The sequence below is a fragment of the Aquarana catesbeiana genome, linkage group LG10 (genome assembly GCF_042186555.1).
Source record: "Aquarana catesbeiana isolate 2022-GZ linkage group LG10, ASM4218655v1, whole genome shotgun sequence".
In the NCBI taxonomy this organism is placed as follows: domain Eukaryota; kingdom Metazoa; phylum Chordata; class Amphibia; order Anura; family Ranidae; genus Aquarana; species Aquarana catesbeiana.
In genome coordinates, this window is record NC_133333.1 from 79,515,556 (window position 1) to 79,532,496 (window position 16,941).

At 43.6% G+C, this 16,941-nt stretch overlaps 1 protein-coding gene across 4 annotated transcripts in view; it reads right to left on the reverse strand.

Annotated features, from left to right (window-relative positions):
- Nucleotides 1-16,941, reverse strand: part of EPS8L1 (EPS8 signaling adaptor L1) — a 349,361-nt gene that overhangs the window by 103,374 nt on the left and 229,046 nt on the right. For all 4 annotated transcript variants that reach the window (XM_073602314.1, XM_073602315.1, XM_073602316.1 and 1 more), the window contains 2 exons: nt 6,924-7,014; nt 5,068-5,117 (listed from right to left, as the gene is read on the reverse strand). In XM_073602314.1, coding sequence (XP_073458415.1) covers nt 5,068-5,117; nt 6,924-7,014 — 141 coding nt within the window. The remainder of the gene's footprint in view (nt 1-5,067; nt 5,118-6,923; nt 7,015-16,941) is intronic.

Consider the following 16,941-nt stretch of genomic DNA (forward strand, 5'->3'; position numbering starts at 1 on the left):
AGTACTGGAAATGCCAGACACCGGTAAAAGGTGTTAAACAAGGGTTAACACTGTAAAAACAGCGTTAAGCCTCGTTCGGCGTTTCTCTGCCTCTATTCAAAATCAATGGTTCCCTAAGGGAGTCCATTGATTTGAATAGAAGTGACACCAGAAGTCGGATCATCGTGATCCGACTTGCGGTGCATCTTCTGTGCTGAGGATAAAGGGGAACCCCCGCCAAAATTTTTTTAAAAATTGGCGTGGGGTTCCCCCCTCAGACAATACTAGGCCCTTCAGTCTGGTATGGATTTTAAGGGGAACCCCCTTTGCTGAAAAAATGGCGTGGGGGTCCCCCCAAAATCTATACCAAGCCCTTATCCGAGCACGCAGCCCGGCCGGTCAGGAAAGTGGGTGGGGACGAGTGAGCGCCCCCCCTCCTGAACCGTAGAAGACTGCATGCCCTCAACATGGGGGTAGGTGCTTCAGGGCAGGGGGGGCGCTGCGCCCCCCACCCCAAAGCACCTTGTCCCCATGTTGATTAAGGCAAGGGCCTCTTCCCGACAACCCTGGCCTTTTCAAATGGGGTCATTTTGGGAGTATTTATACTGGCATTTTAGAGCCTTACGAAATGAGACAGGCAGTCAAAATATAAAGATTTATTCATTTTAAATTCTATCAACCATAGTTTGTAGAATCTATGGGGTTATTTTACTAAAACTAGAGAGTTCAAAATCTGGTGCAGCTCTGCAGAGATACCAATCAGCTTCCAGATTTTTTTTTCGTCAAAGCTTATTTAAGCAAGCTGAAGTTAGAAGGTGGCTGGCTACCATGCACAGCTGCATCAGCGCTTGCACTCTCCAGTTTTAGTAAATCAACCCTTATGGATCTGATTAAATCAAAACTAGTCAAGAGACTGAAAAGCATTGCATTGGGTTGTGTTCTCATGTGATGGTGAGAACCCTTTTGTTCAGGAACTTTTAAATAAAACTAAATAAAAGTGAGCAAAAAAGCCCTAAAAACACAAGTTGGTGTGTTGACCAATTCCTTGAAAGCTCTACCTCTGTAGCTGATCCTCCGACCATATACAAAGCCTTTAATGAACACCAGAGATGGGCCGAACACCCTATGGTTAGGTTCGTGCCAGAACTCTCTAACATCGCAAATCCCTATTAAAGTCTATGGGACCCGAACTTGAAAAATCAAAAGTAAGTTATTGGCCATAAAAAGGGTATGGGGGCCCCGGGTACTGCTCTGGGGGACATGTTCCAATGCAAAAAAACATTTAAAAAGATTTTTTTTTAAAGGAGCAGTGATTTTAATGATGCTTAAAGTGAAAAAATCAAAATGAAAAATTCCTTTAAATATACTGTAGTGCCTGAGGGTTTCCCTTAGTCTGCCTGTAAAGTGGCCCATCTGTACTGTGTATAGAACTTGCTGCAGCAAAACTGACATTTATACAGAAAAAAATGACATTTAACCACTTCAGCCCCGGAAAGATTTACCCCCTAACTGACCAGAGCACTTTTTGCGATTCAGCACTGCGTCGCTTTAACTGACAATTGCGCGGTCGTGCAAGGTGGCTCCCAAACAAAATTGACGGCCTTTTTTCCCCACAAATAGAACTTTCTTTTGGTGGTAATTGATCGCCTCTGCGGTTTTTATTTTTTGCGCTATAAACAAAAAATAGCGACAATTGTGAAAAAAAAGCAGAAAAAAAAAAAATATTTAAAATTTTTTTTTCCCCTCAGTTTAGGCCGATACGTATTCTTCTACATATTTTTGGTAAAAAAAAAAAAAAAAAAATCGCAATAAACGTTTATTGATTGGTTTGCGCAAAAGTTATAGCGTTTACAAAATAGGGGATAGTTTTATGGCATTTTTATTATTCTTTTTTTTTTTTTTTACTAGTAATAGCGGCGATCAGCGATTTTTATCATGACTGCGACATTATGGCGGACACATCGGGCATTTTTTACACATTTTTGGGACCATTGCCATTTATACAGCAATCAGTGCTATACAAATGCACTGATTCCTGTGTAAATGACACTGGCAGTGAAGGGGTTAACGACTAGGGGGCTAGGGAGGGGTTAAGTATGTCCTGGGGAGTTTTTCTAACTGTGGGGGTGTGTGGCTACGTGTGACACGTCACTTGTCTCTGCTCCCGATCACAGGGAGCATAGATCAGTGACACTGTCACTAGGCAGAATGGGGAGATGCTTGTTTACATTAGCATCTCCCCGTTCGTCCTCTCCATGAGGCAATCGCGGGTATCCCCGCGACGATCGAGCCCGTGGGACCTGCGATCCGACTCATGGAGCTCCCGGCCGGTGCGCACGCAAAGGCATGGTGGCAAATTTAAAGGGACGTACGGGTACGCCCATTTGCCCAGCCATGCCATTCTGCTGACGTACATGGGCGTGCGCCGGTCAGGAAATGGTTACATTTAAATAATTGATTTTCCCTGCAAGCTTTCTTTATTTGGACAAGTTGAAATTTAGACGCCTAGGCATGTGGGTGGTAGGAAGGGTATTTTTTTTTTCTTTGATGCTGCAGCTGGTACAGAGAAATTTGCCTGCTATACTCTACAGCTGCTGGTGTGCTGCTGGCAGATGTGTTGCAAGGACCTGTGACACCCTTTGCTATAACATCATCCCTATCAGTGCAGGCTGCTGAGAGGTCATGAGGTATAGCAGGGGATAGACATGAAATGTGAGGAGAAGAAATGTGTCCCTTGTGTGAGGCTTTCAGGTGCTCTTGCCAACGGGCTGAGTGATGGGAGGTTACATGCCTTGTTAAGCATGTGCCACTCAAATGGCTGGTGTTTTTGCCACACTTGATCTGCTTGCGGCAGAGATTGCAAATTGCAACAGTGCGATCAGCTGTGCATGTGCTAAAAAAGCCCACACAGCTGAGCTGTGGGAAGTGGGCTGGGAGATGACAGCTCCACAATCTGATGGAATAGGGTGGCTGCTCTCTACCCTTCCATGGTGGCTGCCACTGGAGGACATCCTGCCTCATTGGCATTGTTTCTCCCCCTCACTTTCCTCCTCTGCTCTATCTGGCACCCAAGCTGCGTCAGTGACCTCATCATCCCCTCCATCCTCATCATCACTGGAGCCAACTTGGCAATACGCTGGGGCTGGGGGAACGTGACTGCCAATTTGTTGTTTATCAGTGTTCTCCCCTCTCTGTAGGCTCAAGTTACTCCCATCCTCTAGCACAGAACCGACATCAGAATCAAGTAATATCTGCGCATCCTCAAGAAGCAAGTGGCTGACACTGGAAAGCAGCCCTTGAAAAAGGAGCGTCTCTTTGAGTGGTCTCCACCGCGACCGGCTTCCCACTACCAGCGGTGTTGTATCGAGCAATGCGCCTCTTCCTCGCAGGAACAGATTGACACACTGATGACCAGATCACCCACATGCTGGGACTTATTCATGCCTACCTATGACTTCTCAAATGTGAGTTGCCTGTACTAAGTTCTATTAAACTTGTCCTATATCTGCACCCAGAGGCGCCTCTCTCCTTGTGTAAATAAAAGGAAGAAAGCCTAAAAAAGAAAGCTAATGCAGCCATTACATCTAAGAATTGGTAAGCTGCAATATAATAAAATGTTTGGGTTTAAATGGTATAACAATAAAGGTTTACTTTTATTGTGAGTACTCCCCCCTGCATTTTCTAGTACATCCATGGTGACTTAGTTGTAAGCTGTTGTAGTCCCAAAAAGCTGTCATTATTTTGGTGGTGTTTTGGTGTCTTGTTTTTGAATTGCTCGTAATTTTAGAATGTGTTCAATCCATCTCAGTCAAGTTTCCCTGATGATGGTGGTTATGTCTAATGCCCTGTACACACGATAGGATTTTCAGACAACCAAACCATTCCAAGTACTCGCCATTTATCACCACCTTTTGGACCCGTCCCTGTAGCCAGGTTTTAGTCCAGGTACTCACCCTATGGTCCATGCCAACAGACCTCAGTTTGTAAAGTAAACATTTGTGGGGAACTGTATCAAATGCCTTTCCAAAATCCAGATATGCCACATCCACAGGCCTTCCCTTATCTACATGGCAGCTCACTTTTTCATAGAATGTTAATAGATTGGTCTGGCAAGAACGATTCTTCATGAATCAATGCAGAGTACTGCTAATGAAACAGTTTTCATTACTAAAATCATGGATATAGTCCCTTATTATCCCCTCCAGTATCTTACAGACTATTGACGTTAGACCAACCAGTCTGTAGTTTCCAGGGATATATATTGGCCCTTTTTTAAATATTGGTACCAAGTTGGCCTTTCTCCAATCAGCTGGTACCATTCCAGTCAGTAAACTGTGCATAAAAATTATGATCAATGGTCTAGCTATCACCTGACTGAGTTCCTTAGGGACTCTTGGGTGTAAGCCATCTGGTCCTGGTGACTTATTTATGTTATGTTATGGATATAGTCCCTTATTATCCCCTCCAGTATCTTACAGACTATTGACGTTAGACCAACCAGTCTGTAGTTTCCAGGGATATATATTGGCCCTTTTTTAAATATTGGTACCAAGTTGGCCTTTCTCCAATCAGCTGGTACCATTCCAGTCAGTAAACTGTCCATAAAAATTATGATCAATGGTCTAGCTATCACCTGACTGAGTTCCTTAGGGACTCTTGGGTGTAAGCCATCTGGTCCTGGTGACTTATTTATGTTAAGTTTTTCAAGTCTATTTCTGATACTGGCTTCTGTTAGCCATGAGGGTACATTCTGTGACCTGTTATTAACATTACAGTCTTGGATACTATACCCCCTGAGGAGAAGAAAGCATTTAAAACCTTTGCCTTATCTTTGTCTTTTATAACTAATTTCCTTTTATCATCCTTTTTGGGGCCAGTATGTTCTGGCCTCACAAATGTTTCCAGTACGTTTCACTATCTGATTCATTAAAAAAAATTAGTTTAATATTACTTTTAATTAGGAAGGTCATAATAGAAAATCTGCAGTAGCTAGAATATATGAATCTGACTTCCAAACAACCTATAAACTTTCATAACTGTATATGTTTTCTGAAACGTAAAGAAAAGAGTTTCAAATTGTATACTTACCACCTCCTGCCCAGCCCGGAGGGCCGTTAGGTCCTGTTTATCCCCATCAACTGAAAGAACAACAGTTAAGATGACTATATATCCCCAGGAATTTTGCCAAACCATATCCAAAGCACAAATGTAAATTCAAGATTATACTAACTTTATTTTGAAATGACAAATATTTAAAAAGTACCACAATAAACATTATTTGTGCAGGGATGTTCACAAGAACTTATATGTGAAAAGTGTGGCGCTATAAACTCAGAAGAAGAATTATACCATATGTGACATATCTCGGGTCAAATACAGTGAATAGATATACCATACCATACCATACCATATACCATACCAAATATCATCTATATAATATACAAAGGTGAGAACCAATGTGTAAGAAATTTTACAGTATCAATACAAATTGCGAATAATATACTGCGTGTAAACTAACATATACAAAAAGGTGTATATATAAATATATAGTATAAATCAAAACATGTGTTTATCAAAACATGTGAAAAGTGATGACAAATAACTAATAAAGTCCAAAAAGGTGAGTTGGCACCACCGGGAGCCAGCAAGTTAAAGTCCACCAACAGTGTAAACAGGAAGAAGAAGTGAAGAAGCCACCACCTAGGATCATAGGGGGCTTACCAGATGCAAATGACTTGGAATGGCGTATGCCGGCCAGGTCAAAACAAGCTATGAGACCAGCGGGTCGCACAAGTGTAGTATTTTAAATGCCCATATTGAATTGAGGATTGGAACAGAGATGTGTGGAGAGACTATGTAGAAGCAACCAGAATTCCCGGGAAAGGCAATAATGATAGGGAGAAGCCGTCACCTGAAGTTCTTAAGGATTACCAGAGGTTGTTGACCTGGGAAAACTTATGTCAACCAAGTCAGATAGGCATTACGCTATGTGGGTTTTTTTTCATCCATTTCTCACATGGCATATGAATACCCGTTTGTGGCCTTCCATTGAGATATTATTCCCATGACTGTTGAGATTCAATGTGGACGCCAAGCAGCTGCCCCAATTTGGAGTACTTTGAGGATGCGTTAAAAGGGGAATACCTTTCCGACCAGTTGGTCACTATGCCTATCTGACTTGGTTGACATAAGTTTTCCCGGGTCAACAACCTCTGGTAAGCCTTAAGAACTTCAGGTGACGGCTTCTCCCTATCATTATTGTCTTTCCCGGGAATTCTGGTTGCTTCTACATAGCCTCTCCACACATCTCTGTTCCAATCCTCAATCCAATATGGGCATTTAAAATACTACGCTTGTGCGACCCGCTGGTCTCATAGCTTGTTTTGACCTGGCCGGCATACGCCGTTCCAAGTCATTTGCATCTGGTAAGCCCCCTATGATCCTAGGTGGTGGCTTCTTCACTTCTTCTTCCTGTTTACACTGTTGGTGGACTTTAACTTGCTGGCTCCCGGTGGTGCCAACTCACCTTTTTTGGACTTTATTAGTTATTTGTCATCACTTTTCACATGTTTTGATAAACACATGTTTTGATTTATACTATATATTTATATATACCTTTTTGTATATGTTATAGTTTACATGCAGTATATTATTGGCAATTTGTATTGATACTGTAAAATTTCTTACACATTGGTTCTCACCTTTGTATATTATATAGATGATATTTAGTTTCTCATATCACACACAACCAAATGGTATATCTATTCACTGTATTTGACCCAAGATATGTCACATATGGTATAATTCTTCTTCAGCGTTTATAGCGCCACACTTTTCACATATTTTTCAACTACCTGGGTCTATAGGTGTGTTGGCAGCTGTTTATTCACATTTATACACAGTGCTGTTTTATTTATATTTTTTGGATGTTCACAAGAACTTACCAACAGTTTCAGTGGTTGTGTTCCTCTTCTGCTGCATTTGTGGATCCTGTAATTTTTTCTCATTTTTAATCACCTGGCTGTATATTGCGTCCTGTGTATAAATAATTAAAAAAAATTACAAGATGCAATAATATATAGCACAGACTATGGGGCTTAACCAGCTGCAACTGCTAAAACCTTTTTTCGTAACATTATATCTATTTTTCATTAACCGCTTGACCTCTGGAAGATTTATCCCCCCCTTCATGTCCAGGCCATTTTTTGCGATACAGCACTGCGTTATTTTAACTGACAATTGTGTGGTCCTACGACGCTGTGCCTAAACCTAAGGCCCCTTTCATGCATGCGGACCGTATGTCCGTATTTCATCCATCCGTTTTCGGATGAAATACGGACATACATGCATCCCTATGGGATAGCGGGTGTCAGCGGATGTACATCCGCTAACACCCGATGTCGTCCACCTCCGCTCTCGTCCGATTCTGCGGACGGAAGAAAAATCTATTTTTCTATCCGTCTGCAGAGCGGATCGGAGGAACACGGACAGACGGTCCGTGTTCCTCCGATCCCCCATAGGGGAGAGCGGAGATCTGACAGGGCGGTCCCTGCACAGTGTGCGGGTCCCGCCCTGTCATCTGCCTGCTCAGCTGGGGAAAACGGAGCTATCCCCGCTGAGCAGCGGATAAACACGGGGCGGATCAACACGGATCCGTCCCGTGTGAAAGGGGCCTAATTTATGTCCTTTTTTCCCACAAATAGAGCTTTCTTTTGGTGGTATTTGATCACCACTGTGGTTTTTATTTTTTCTCTATAAACAAAAAAAGACAGACAATTTTGAAAAAAAAATATTTGTTACTTTCTGCTATAAAACAAATCCAATAAGAAAATTGAAAAAATAAAATGTCTTAATCAATTTAGGCCAATATGTATTCTGCCACATATTTTTGGTAAAAAAAATCCCAATAAGCATATATTGATTGGTTTGCGCAAAAGTTATAACGTCTACAAACTATGGGATATTTAAATTTTTTTCTTAAAATTTATTATTTACTGGATCAAAGGGTTAGATGTGTGCCTGACCAGTGCTTTACTACTGTGGGGGAGGTGCTTGTACTAGGAGAAGGCATGGATCGGTGCCCCTGCTTTGCCGGATCCATGCCTTCTGTAGGGACAGAACCGCCATTCTGCCTGTCTACCGAAGCATCAGTGGCTGCCAGCGGACATCGCGTCCGCTGTGCCCGCCGATCAGCACCTGCTGTGTCTAATCATAGCGGGAGCAGGAAGCCGGCGGTGCATGCACCAGACCCAGAGGTGCAGGATTACATACTAGATACATATTCCTGCGCAGCAAATTCGCCTTGCCACAGTATATATACAGTCGGCAAGCAGTTAAAAAAAAAAATTGTTACAGGCTATACACTGTATATTACAGGCTATACACTGTAGAAATTTACTGAGACAACCGATTCTTTTTATTTTTTTCTAATTTCTTTTAAAAGTCCGCAGTGCGCTTTTACTAAACACCATAAGTGAACCTAAAAAGTTCATGTGAACACACACAAAAAAAAAAAAACACTTTGGGTGCTTAGTACACATATCGAAAACAAATAGGTTACTAAAGTACAAAAACTCCTGTACGACAGAATCAAAATTTGGAAGTGATGTAATGTATTTGTATTGTATTTTCGGAAGAAAACTGTACAGATTAAACGAAAATCGTACAAGAAAAATGTTCGTGTTTGTCCCTTCGGAAAATTTTGAACCAAAGCTGTGTACTAACGATCAGATTATCGCATTATCGCTTTGAAAGCAATAATTTTTGTATATACTGATCGTGTGTACGGGGCTTAAAGCGGAGTTTCGCGAAAAAAAATTTTTTTAGATGTCAGCAGCTGCAAATACTGCAGCTGCTGACTTTTAAAATAAGGACACTTACCTGTCCGGGGTCCAGCGATGTCGGCACCCGAGACCGAACCGTCCCTCGATCCTCGGGTGCTGCCTCCGCCATTCTCACTGAGGGAATCAGGAAGTGAAGCGTTGCGGCTTCACTGCCCGGTTCCCTACTGCGCATGCGCGAGTCGCGCTGCGCTTCTACACTGGTCCCCGTTGTGTTGTGGGAACTGTGTATTTCCCACAACACAACGGGGGTGGGCGGGGAGTTTGCGGCTAGCTGCGGCTAGCTATACCCGGAAGTGGGTGCAGATACCTGTATTATACAGGTATCTGCTCCCCCCTGAAAGGTGCCAATTGTGACACCGGAGGGGGGGGGGAATCCGATGAGCGGAAGTTCCACTTTAGGGTGGAACTCCGCTTTAAGGCACACTCAGGTCCACCTAGCCAAAAGGCCCAGCGGACCCCTCTCCTCATGGTCAGCCAAAGCCAACCAAAGTGTTCTAGGTAGAGGGCTTTTCTGAAGGGAGACCCCCCCCCAAGGCAGGGGAGGAAAAAAACTAATGGCCACACACACACTAACCCTAGACCTTCAGGGTAGGCCCAAAGACCCACTACCTACCATCCGCTTGAAAAAGGAACACACATGGAGAAAAAAATGAATATGCAAAAATTTTAAAAAGGGCCAGTGCAGGTGCATTGGCTAGGCCTTGCGGCCTAATAACAAAAATTGCCCCGGTCTTGGCTAAAAGGCCTAGCCCATAAGGTGTTGTGTAGAAAAAAGCAAAAGTGTTTTGGCCTAGTGCAGTTTTAGGCTGGGTTCACACCATTGCCGCATCTGTCTCACAGCAGGAGTCCGGTGCGTCCTGGTTCACTGTTTCAGGACCGATTTAAGCACGAATTTTGGGCTGAATTTAAAACTGAACGCACCAAAAGACAGACAGCGTTTGTGTGCAAAACGCACCTGACCTGCTGCGGAGATATTTGAACCGGCTCCATAGGAAGCCGATCAAAATCTCCTGCTATTGTGAATTGGATTTCGCAATGGTGTGAACCCAGCCTCACACAGTGGGGTCCCACTCTGGCACCCCTGGGATGCCACCCCAAGGGGCACTTGACACCACAAGCTCTCTGCCATCCCAGGGCCTGGCCAGACCAGGTAGCACTGTTCACATCAGGAGGCACTGGGCCCCTGAGTATCCCCAACACTAGGGAAGTACTGCCGACCCACACCTTACATGGTGCATACTAAATTTGGGTTCCTTCCCCAGGGGGGATCCCTCAGGACCCCCATGATACAAGCGGTGGTACTATACAGCCAGCAATCAGGCCAGAATAATGGTAGCGTACCCCTACTGGACACCGATAAGAGCAGAAACTACACTTTATCTTATTTTAAAAGGACGAGAACCATTACTTCACATGTGAGGGTCTTATGGGCACAAATCCATATTGTTATATGGGGATATCTGTCTTTTTGTTTATTTTAACTGATTTCATATAGTGTGGCAAGGGGAGTGAGATTTCAGTGTGAGAGGGCAGCAGCTTTCAAAATCGGATCCTTTAGTGCCCTGCATGCCCAAGGATGGAACGATAAGAAGACCAGATATCACTGGTTTCCAGGGATAGTCCCTACTTTCAGAAGATTGCTCCTGGATTAAAAGTGTCCCTGACTGGGTCCTGATTGACAGTTGCGTGGAATTCCAGAGAGCTGCATGGTAATCCTGGTCAAAACTCCCACTACAGTGTCGAGGCACATCAGCAAATTGCCATAAAACCCAAGTTCTGGCCACAGGTACTTAAATGGTCGTGTGTGTCCATTCAGTTGGCTGTGAAAAATGACAGTTGACCTTATTTGCATAGCAGCAGTCCTGCACTTTAAATGAGTCTAATTGTTATAATCAGGTACACAAAAACTGCAATCAGTTTCACATGACAGTGTCCGAACATCCTGATTGGCTGCAGTTTCTGAGTATCTGATTGGTTACACGTTATAAAAGCGTAGATCCACCAAAGTGCAGGAGCAGCGGGACTGCTGCGGCTTTGCAAATACATTTTGGATGTAGTTTTTCACAGTCTACTGAATGGGCACATAAGTTAATTCAAGTAGGCTACTGTATACATAATTATCTTTGCTACACTTGGGTTATTCCCTGACCGTGGCATAATTTACAGAAAATGAAAAAGGTTGTTAAAGTGGGGTTCCACCCAAAAAAACAAAAATACCTGAAAAATTCTAAAAAAAACCCAAAAAAACATTTGGATAATTTTTTTTTTTTTTTTTACTTACCTCTAAATGCCTGTTGCTAGGTGGTCCCTCGTAGTCTGCCTCTTCCTTTGCCTGGGCTGGTGACATCACTTCCCCCTCGGCACAGGAAGGGCTCCGCTCTGCTCCCTCCCTCCTGTCAATCATCTGGGACCCATTACAGGTCCCAGGTGATTGAGCGGCCAATCACGGCGTGCGGCGCCGCTCGCGCATGCGCAGTGGGTGCCAGGCTGTGAAGCCACAGCCTGGCGCCCACAGTTGAAATGCCGGCGCTGACGAGCGGAGGGGGGGGACGAGCGGGGCTTCGATACCCCGCATCGCTGGACCCAGAGACAGGTAAGTGTCCAATAAAAAGTCAGCAGCTGCTGACTTTTAATTTTTTTTTTTTTTAAATGGACCCCCTGGGTGGAACTCCTCTCTAAGATAATCTATCATCAATGAAACTTCTGTGTATAACAGTTTTGAATTTGATATCCACCAAACATTTCCTTGGGGAGGGGGTGGGATTTAGCAGGTTGTAGTGATCTCCTAAAGAGTAGCTGTACCTTTATTATGACTTTACCTAAATCCAACCCTACTAGGCTACACTGAGATAATGCCCCTTCCTTCCCTCCACAGCTGCTTGCTTGCCACCTCTGCTGTTTACATCCCAGCGGTAAAGTCGTGTAAGCGGAATACCATATCAAACTCTCTCTTTGGGAAGCTTGGGCATCTAGGCATTTTCCTAACCCCACAAATCTTTAAGTGGTTGTAAGCACATACATATACCTAATGAAGCGACTGACCTCAGGTAATACACAGAAATGAAAATCCTCCCACATACAGTATCTCACAAAATTGAATACACCCCTCACATTTTTGTAACTATTTTATTATATCTTTTCATGTGATAACACTGAAGAAATGACACTTTGCTACATTGTAAAGTAGCGAGACAGCTTGTATCACAATGTAAATTGTCTGTCCCCTCAAAATAACGCAACACACAGCCATTAATGTCTAAACCGCTGGCAACAAAAGTGAGTACACCCCTAAGTGTAAATGTCCAAATTGGGCCCAAAGTGTCAATATTTTGTGTGGCCACCATTATTTTCTAGCACTGTCTTAACCCTCTTGGCCATGGAGTTCACCAGAGCTTCACGGGTTGCCACTGGAGTCCTCTCCCACTCCTCCATGACAACATCACGAAGCTGGTGGATGTTAGAGACCTTGCGCTCCTCCACTTTCCATTTGAGGATGCCCCACAGATGCTCAATAGGGTTTAGGTCTGGAGACATGCTTGGACAGTCCATTACCTTTACCCACAGCTTCTTTAGCAAGGCAGTGGTCATCTTGGAGGTGTGTTTGGGGTTCGTTATAATGTTGGAATACTGCCCTGCGACCCAGTCTCCGAAGGGAGGGGATCATGCTCTGCTTCAGTATGTCACAGTACATGTTGGCATTCATGGTTCCCTCATTGAACTGTAGCTCCCCAGTGCTGGCAGCACTCATGCAGCTCCAGACCATGACACTTCCACCTTCATGCTTGACTGTAGGCAAAACACACTTGTCTTTGTACTCCTCACCTAGTTGCCTCAACACATGCTTGACCCCATCTGAACCAAATAAGTTTATCTTGGTCTCATCAGACCATAGGACATGGTTCCAGTAATCCATGTCCTTAGTTTGCTTGTCTTCAGCAAACTGTTTGAGGGCTTTCTTGTGCATCATCTTTAGAAGAGACTTCTTTCTGGGATGACAGCTATGCAGGCCAATTTGATGCAGTGTGCGGCGTATGGTCTGAGCACTGACAGGCTGACCCCCCACTCCTTCAACCTCTGCAGCAATGCTGGCAGCACTCATATGCCTTTTTCCCAAAGACAACCTCTGGATATGATGCTGAGCATATGCACTCAACTTCTTTGGTTGACCTTTGCGAGGCCTCTTCTGAGTGGAACCTGTCCTGTTAAACCAGTATGGTCTTGGCCACTATGCTTCAGCTCAGTTTCAGGGTCTTGGCAATCTTCTTATAGCTTAGTCCATCTTTATGTAGAGCAACAATTCTTTTTTTCAGATCCTCAGAGAGTTCTTTGACATGAGGTGCCATGTTGAACTTCCAGTGACTAGTATGAGAGAGTGAGAGCGATAAAACCAAATTTAACACACCTGCTCCCCATTCACACCTGAGACTTTGTAACACTAACGGGTCACATGACACTGGGGAGGGAAAATGGCTAATTGGGCCCAATTTGGACATTTTCACTTAGGGGTGTACTCAATTTTTTTGCCAGCACGATCCCCTCCCGTCTGAGACTGGGCAGCATTATGCGAACATAACGGCCCCAAACACACCTCCAAGATGACCAAAGAAGCTGGGGGTAAAGGTGATGGCCCAATTTGGACATTTTTACTTAGGGGTGTACTCACTTTTGTTGCCAGCGGTTTAGACATTAATGGCTGTGTGAGTTATATTGAGGGGACAGCAAATTTACACTGTTATACAAGCTGTACACTCACTACTTTACATTGTAGCAAAGTGTAAATTATTCAGTGTTGTCACATGAAAAGATATAATAAAATATTTACAAAAATGTGAAGGGTGTTCTCACTTTTGTGAGATACTGTAGGTTGTACCTGTTTATCTGCAGTCTTCTCCATTCAAAGTCCAGAATTTATACAGCTTCCAGAAAGTGTGTGTGCGTGTGTGCGCATGTGTGTGTGTGTGTGTGTGTGTGTGTGTGTGTGTGTGTGTGTGTGGGGGGGGGGGAGTAACTGAATGTACACTGAGTGGAGAAAGCGGAGAGCTGCTTGGAGGGATGGGAAGGGACACCCCCTCCATCATACAGCACACAGGAACAGAGCTGAGGCTGTCAATCACAGGCTGTATGCTGGAGCTCCTTCCCCTGTCACCATTTTCCCTCATGGTGTCAGCAAGACCTGACAGAAGTGACTCGGAATTGAGACAAGTTCACACTACATAGGAATATGTTTTGTTCATATTTCATGGCGGATTTGCCGAGAGATCACTTTTATCGGCGGTGCCCCCTCCCGCCATGCTCCGGTGCCCTCCGCTGCTTAACAGAGCCGCCTGTAGCGGTGGAGGCAATCGCGTCCACTCCTGTGTGTTGTATGGAGCTAAGTGAGGAGAAGATAGCCCCCACCCGGCTCCATACCATTGCAGGGCGAAAGTGACGTCAAAACGTCACTTCTGCCCATAGCTATTAAGAGACTTTTTTATTTTATTTTTTTATTGCATTTTTGTGTAAATATGAGATCTGTGGTCTTTTTGACCCCAGATCTCACATTTATGAGGTCATGCAAGGGATGGTTACATGGGATGGTTGTTTTTTTAAAAGAACAATGTAAAAATAAAAAATTAAAGGTAAAATAAATTAGAAAATGTTTTTTTTAAACGCACCCCGTCCTGCCGAGCTCATGCGCAGAAGCGACCGCATACGTGAGTAGCAGCCTCATATGAAAATAGTGTTCAAACCACACATGTGAGGTATCACTGTGATTGTTATGCCCTGTACACACGGTCGGACATTGATCGGAAATTCCGACAACAAAATCCATCGTTTTTTTCCGACGGATGTTGGCTCAAACTTGTCTTGCATACACACGGTGGCACAAAGTTGTCGGAAAATCCGATAGTTCTGAACGCGGTGACGTAATACACATACGTCGGGACTATAAACAGGGCAATAGCCAATAGCTTTCGTCTCTTAATTTATTCTGAGCATGCTTGGCACTTTGTCCGTCGAATTTGTCTACACACGATCGTAATTTAATGGATCGGATTTTGTTGTTGGAAAATTTTATAGCATGCTCTCAAACTTTGTGTGTTGGAAATTCCGATGTAAAAAGTCCGATGGAGTCCACACACGGTCGGAATTTCCGACAACAAGCTCCGATCGCACATATTCCGTCGGAAAGTCCGACCGTGTGTACAGGGCATTAGAGTGAGAGCAATAGTTCTAACCCTAGACCTCCTCTGTAACTCGTAAACATGCAACCTGTAGAATTTTTTTTAAATGTCGCATTGGGAGATTTTTAAGGGTAAAAGTTTGTCGCCATTCCACGAGCGGGTGCAACCTTGAAGCATGACATTTGGGTATCAATTTACTCGGCCTAACATCATCTTTCACAATATAAAAAAAAATAGGGCTAACTTTACTGTTGTCTTATTTTTTAATTAAAAAAAAGTGTATTTTTTCCAAAAAAAGTGCACTTGTAAGACCGCTGCGCAAATATGGTGTGACAAAAAGTATTGCAACGACCGCCATTTTATTCTCTAGGGCGTTAGAAAAAAATATATATAATGTTTGGGGGTTCTAAGTAATTTTCTAGCAAAAAAATTATTTTAACTTGTAAACAAGTTAGAAAAATAGGCTCGGGGCTAAAGAGAATTTTCCCCTGCTACTATTAGTAGGTATTTATAGAATCAGCGATCCCTCTCTCACACATGATTTGTGAAGAATGACATTTTAAATTTGAATGTACTACCATGTTTGCTTTACCTCAAAGCAAACTTCCTGCAAACATTTCCTATTTTTATCCCACCTTCCTTCCTACTCTTGGTCAGAAGAGAATTCTCTCATATTCTGGATGCACAGTCCACCCAGAGAAACTTAGTTTAAACCCTTAGCTACCCTCAACTTTGATCAGGCAATTCATCTAACTCTGGTTTTTGATTGGAGCAAACACGATAAGACTAAAAGCTGAATAACACTGGAGCAATCATTGTCTCCTCTCCAACTATAAGCACTCCCTTGAATACCTGGTCCAAAACCATATTCTATTAGGGAGTGCCTGACTGTAGGAAACACCTTTACAATTTCCCTGCAAAATGCACCAATCTTTTCTGTATGTATATATTGTGACTGAACTGGAATCTGGCCCGGATTTTTTCCAGCCTCTGTTTATACCCAACTTTGCCACCATTGCCACCCCTCTGACCGACCTGACGAAGAGTAGAGGGTCAGTCATTGTTAAATGAAATCCTGAAGTGGAGGAGGAGTTTCAGAAATTAAAGCAGGCCATTTTGTGTACTACCGGTGCTAGTGACACCGGACTTCACAAAGGAGTTTGTGGTACAGACAGACGCCTCTGAGGTGAGCCTGGGGGTTGTACTATCCCAGAACAGAGATGGTGAGCACCCGGTTGTATAACTGAATCGGAAACCGAACAAGCACGAAAAAAACTATGCCATTGTCGAAAAGGAGTTTCTCGCTATTAAATGGGCCTTAGACTCCCTGAATTATTGTTGGGGAGGTCATTTAAGCTGGTCACCGACCATGCTCCCCTAAAGTGGATGTGTGACAACAGGGAGAAAAATGGCCACGTGATGCGGTTGTTCCTGACTTTACAGCCCTTTAAGTTTACAGTAGAGCATAGGCCGGGCAAGCTCCAAAAGAATGCAGATGCCCTCTCCCGCATGCTCAGCCGCAGGGGCTTAAGCAGAGGGGGAGCCTATGTGATGGTATGTGAGGTGAGGTCATCGATAATCGGTATATTTCACCTCGCATTCGTTCTATTGTAAGAGATTGAACTGGAATCCGGCCTGGGTTTTTCCAATCAGAGAGAGGAACTCTGTTTGTTTGGATTGAAAAAGAAGGTTTGCTTTACCTCATGTTTTGTGGGTGACGGGGACCAGCCCCACACCGTATATAGAGCAGTTTACTGTTTAGTTTAGTGCTGGACGGCAAGGATTTACTTTACTATTTTTGTTTATTTTTATGACTTTGCAAACCACTTGTAAATAAAGCTGACAACCCGCCAGATTTTAAAGAAACTGCCTGGACGTTTGAATTCATTTCGAGAAGAGGTAATCCCCACAAGCTAATCTCCCACAATATATACACAGTTAGGTCCATACTGTAT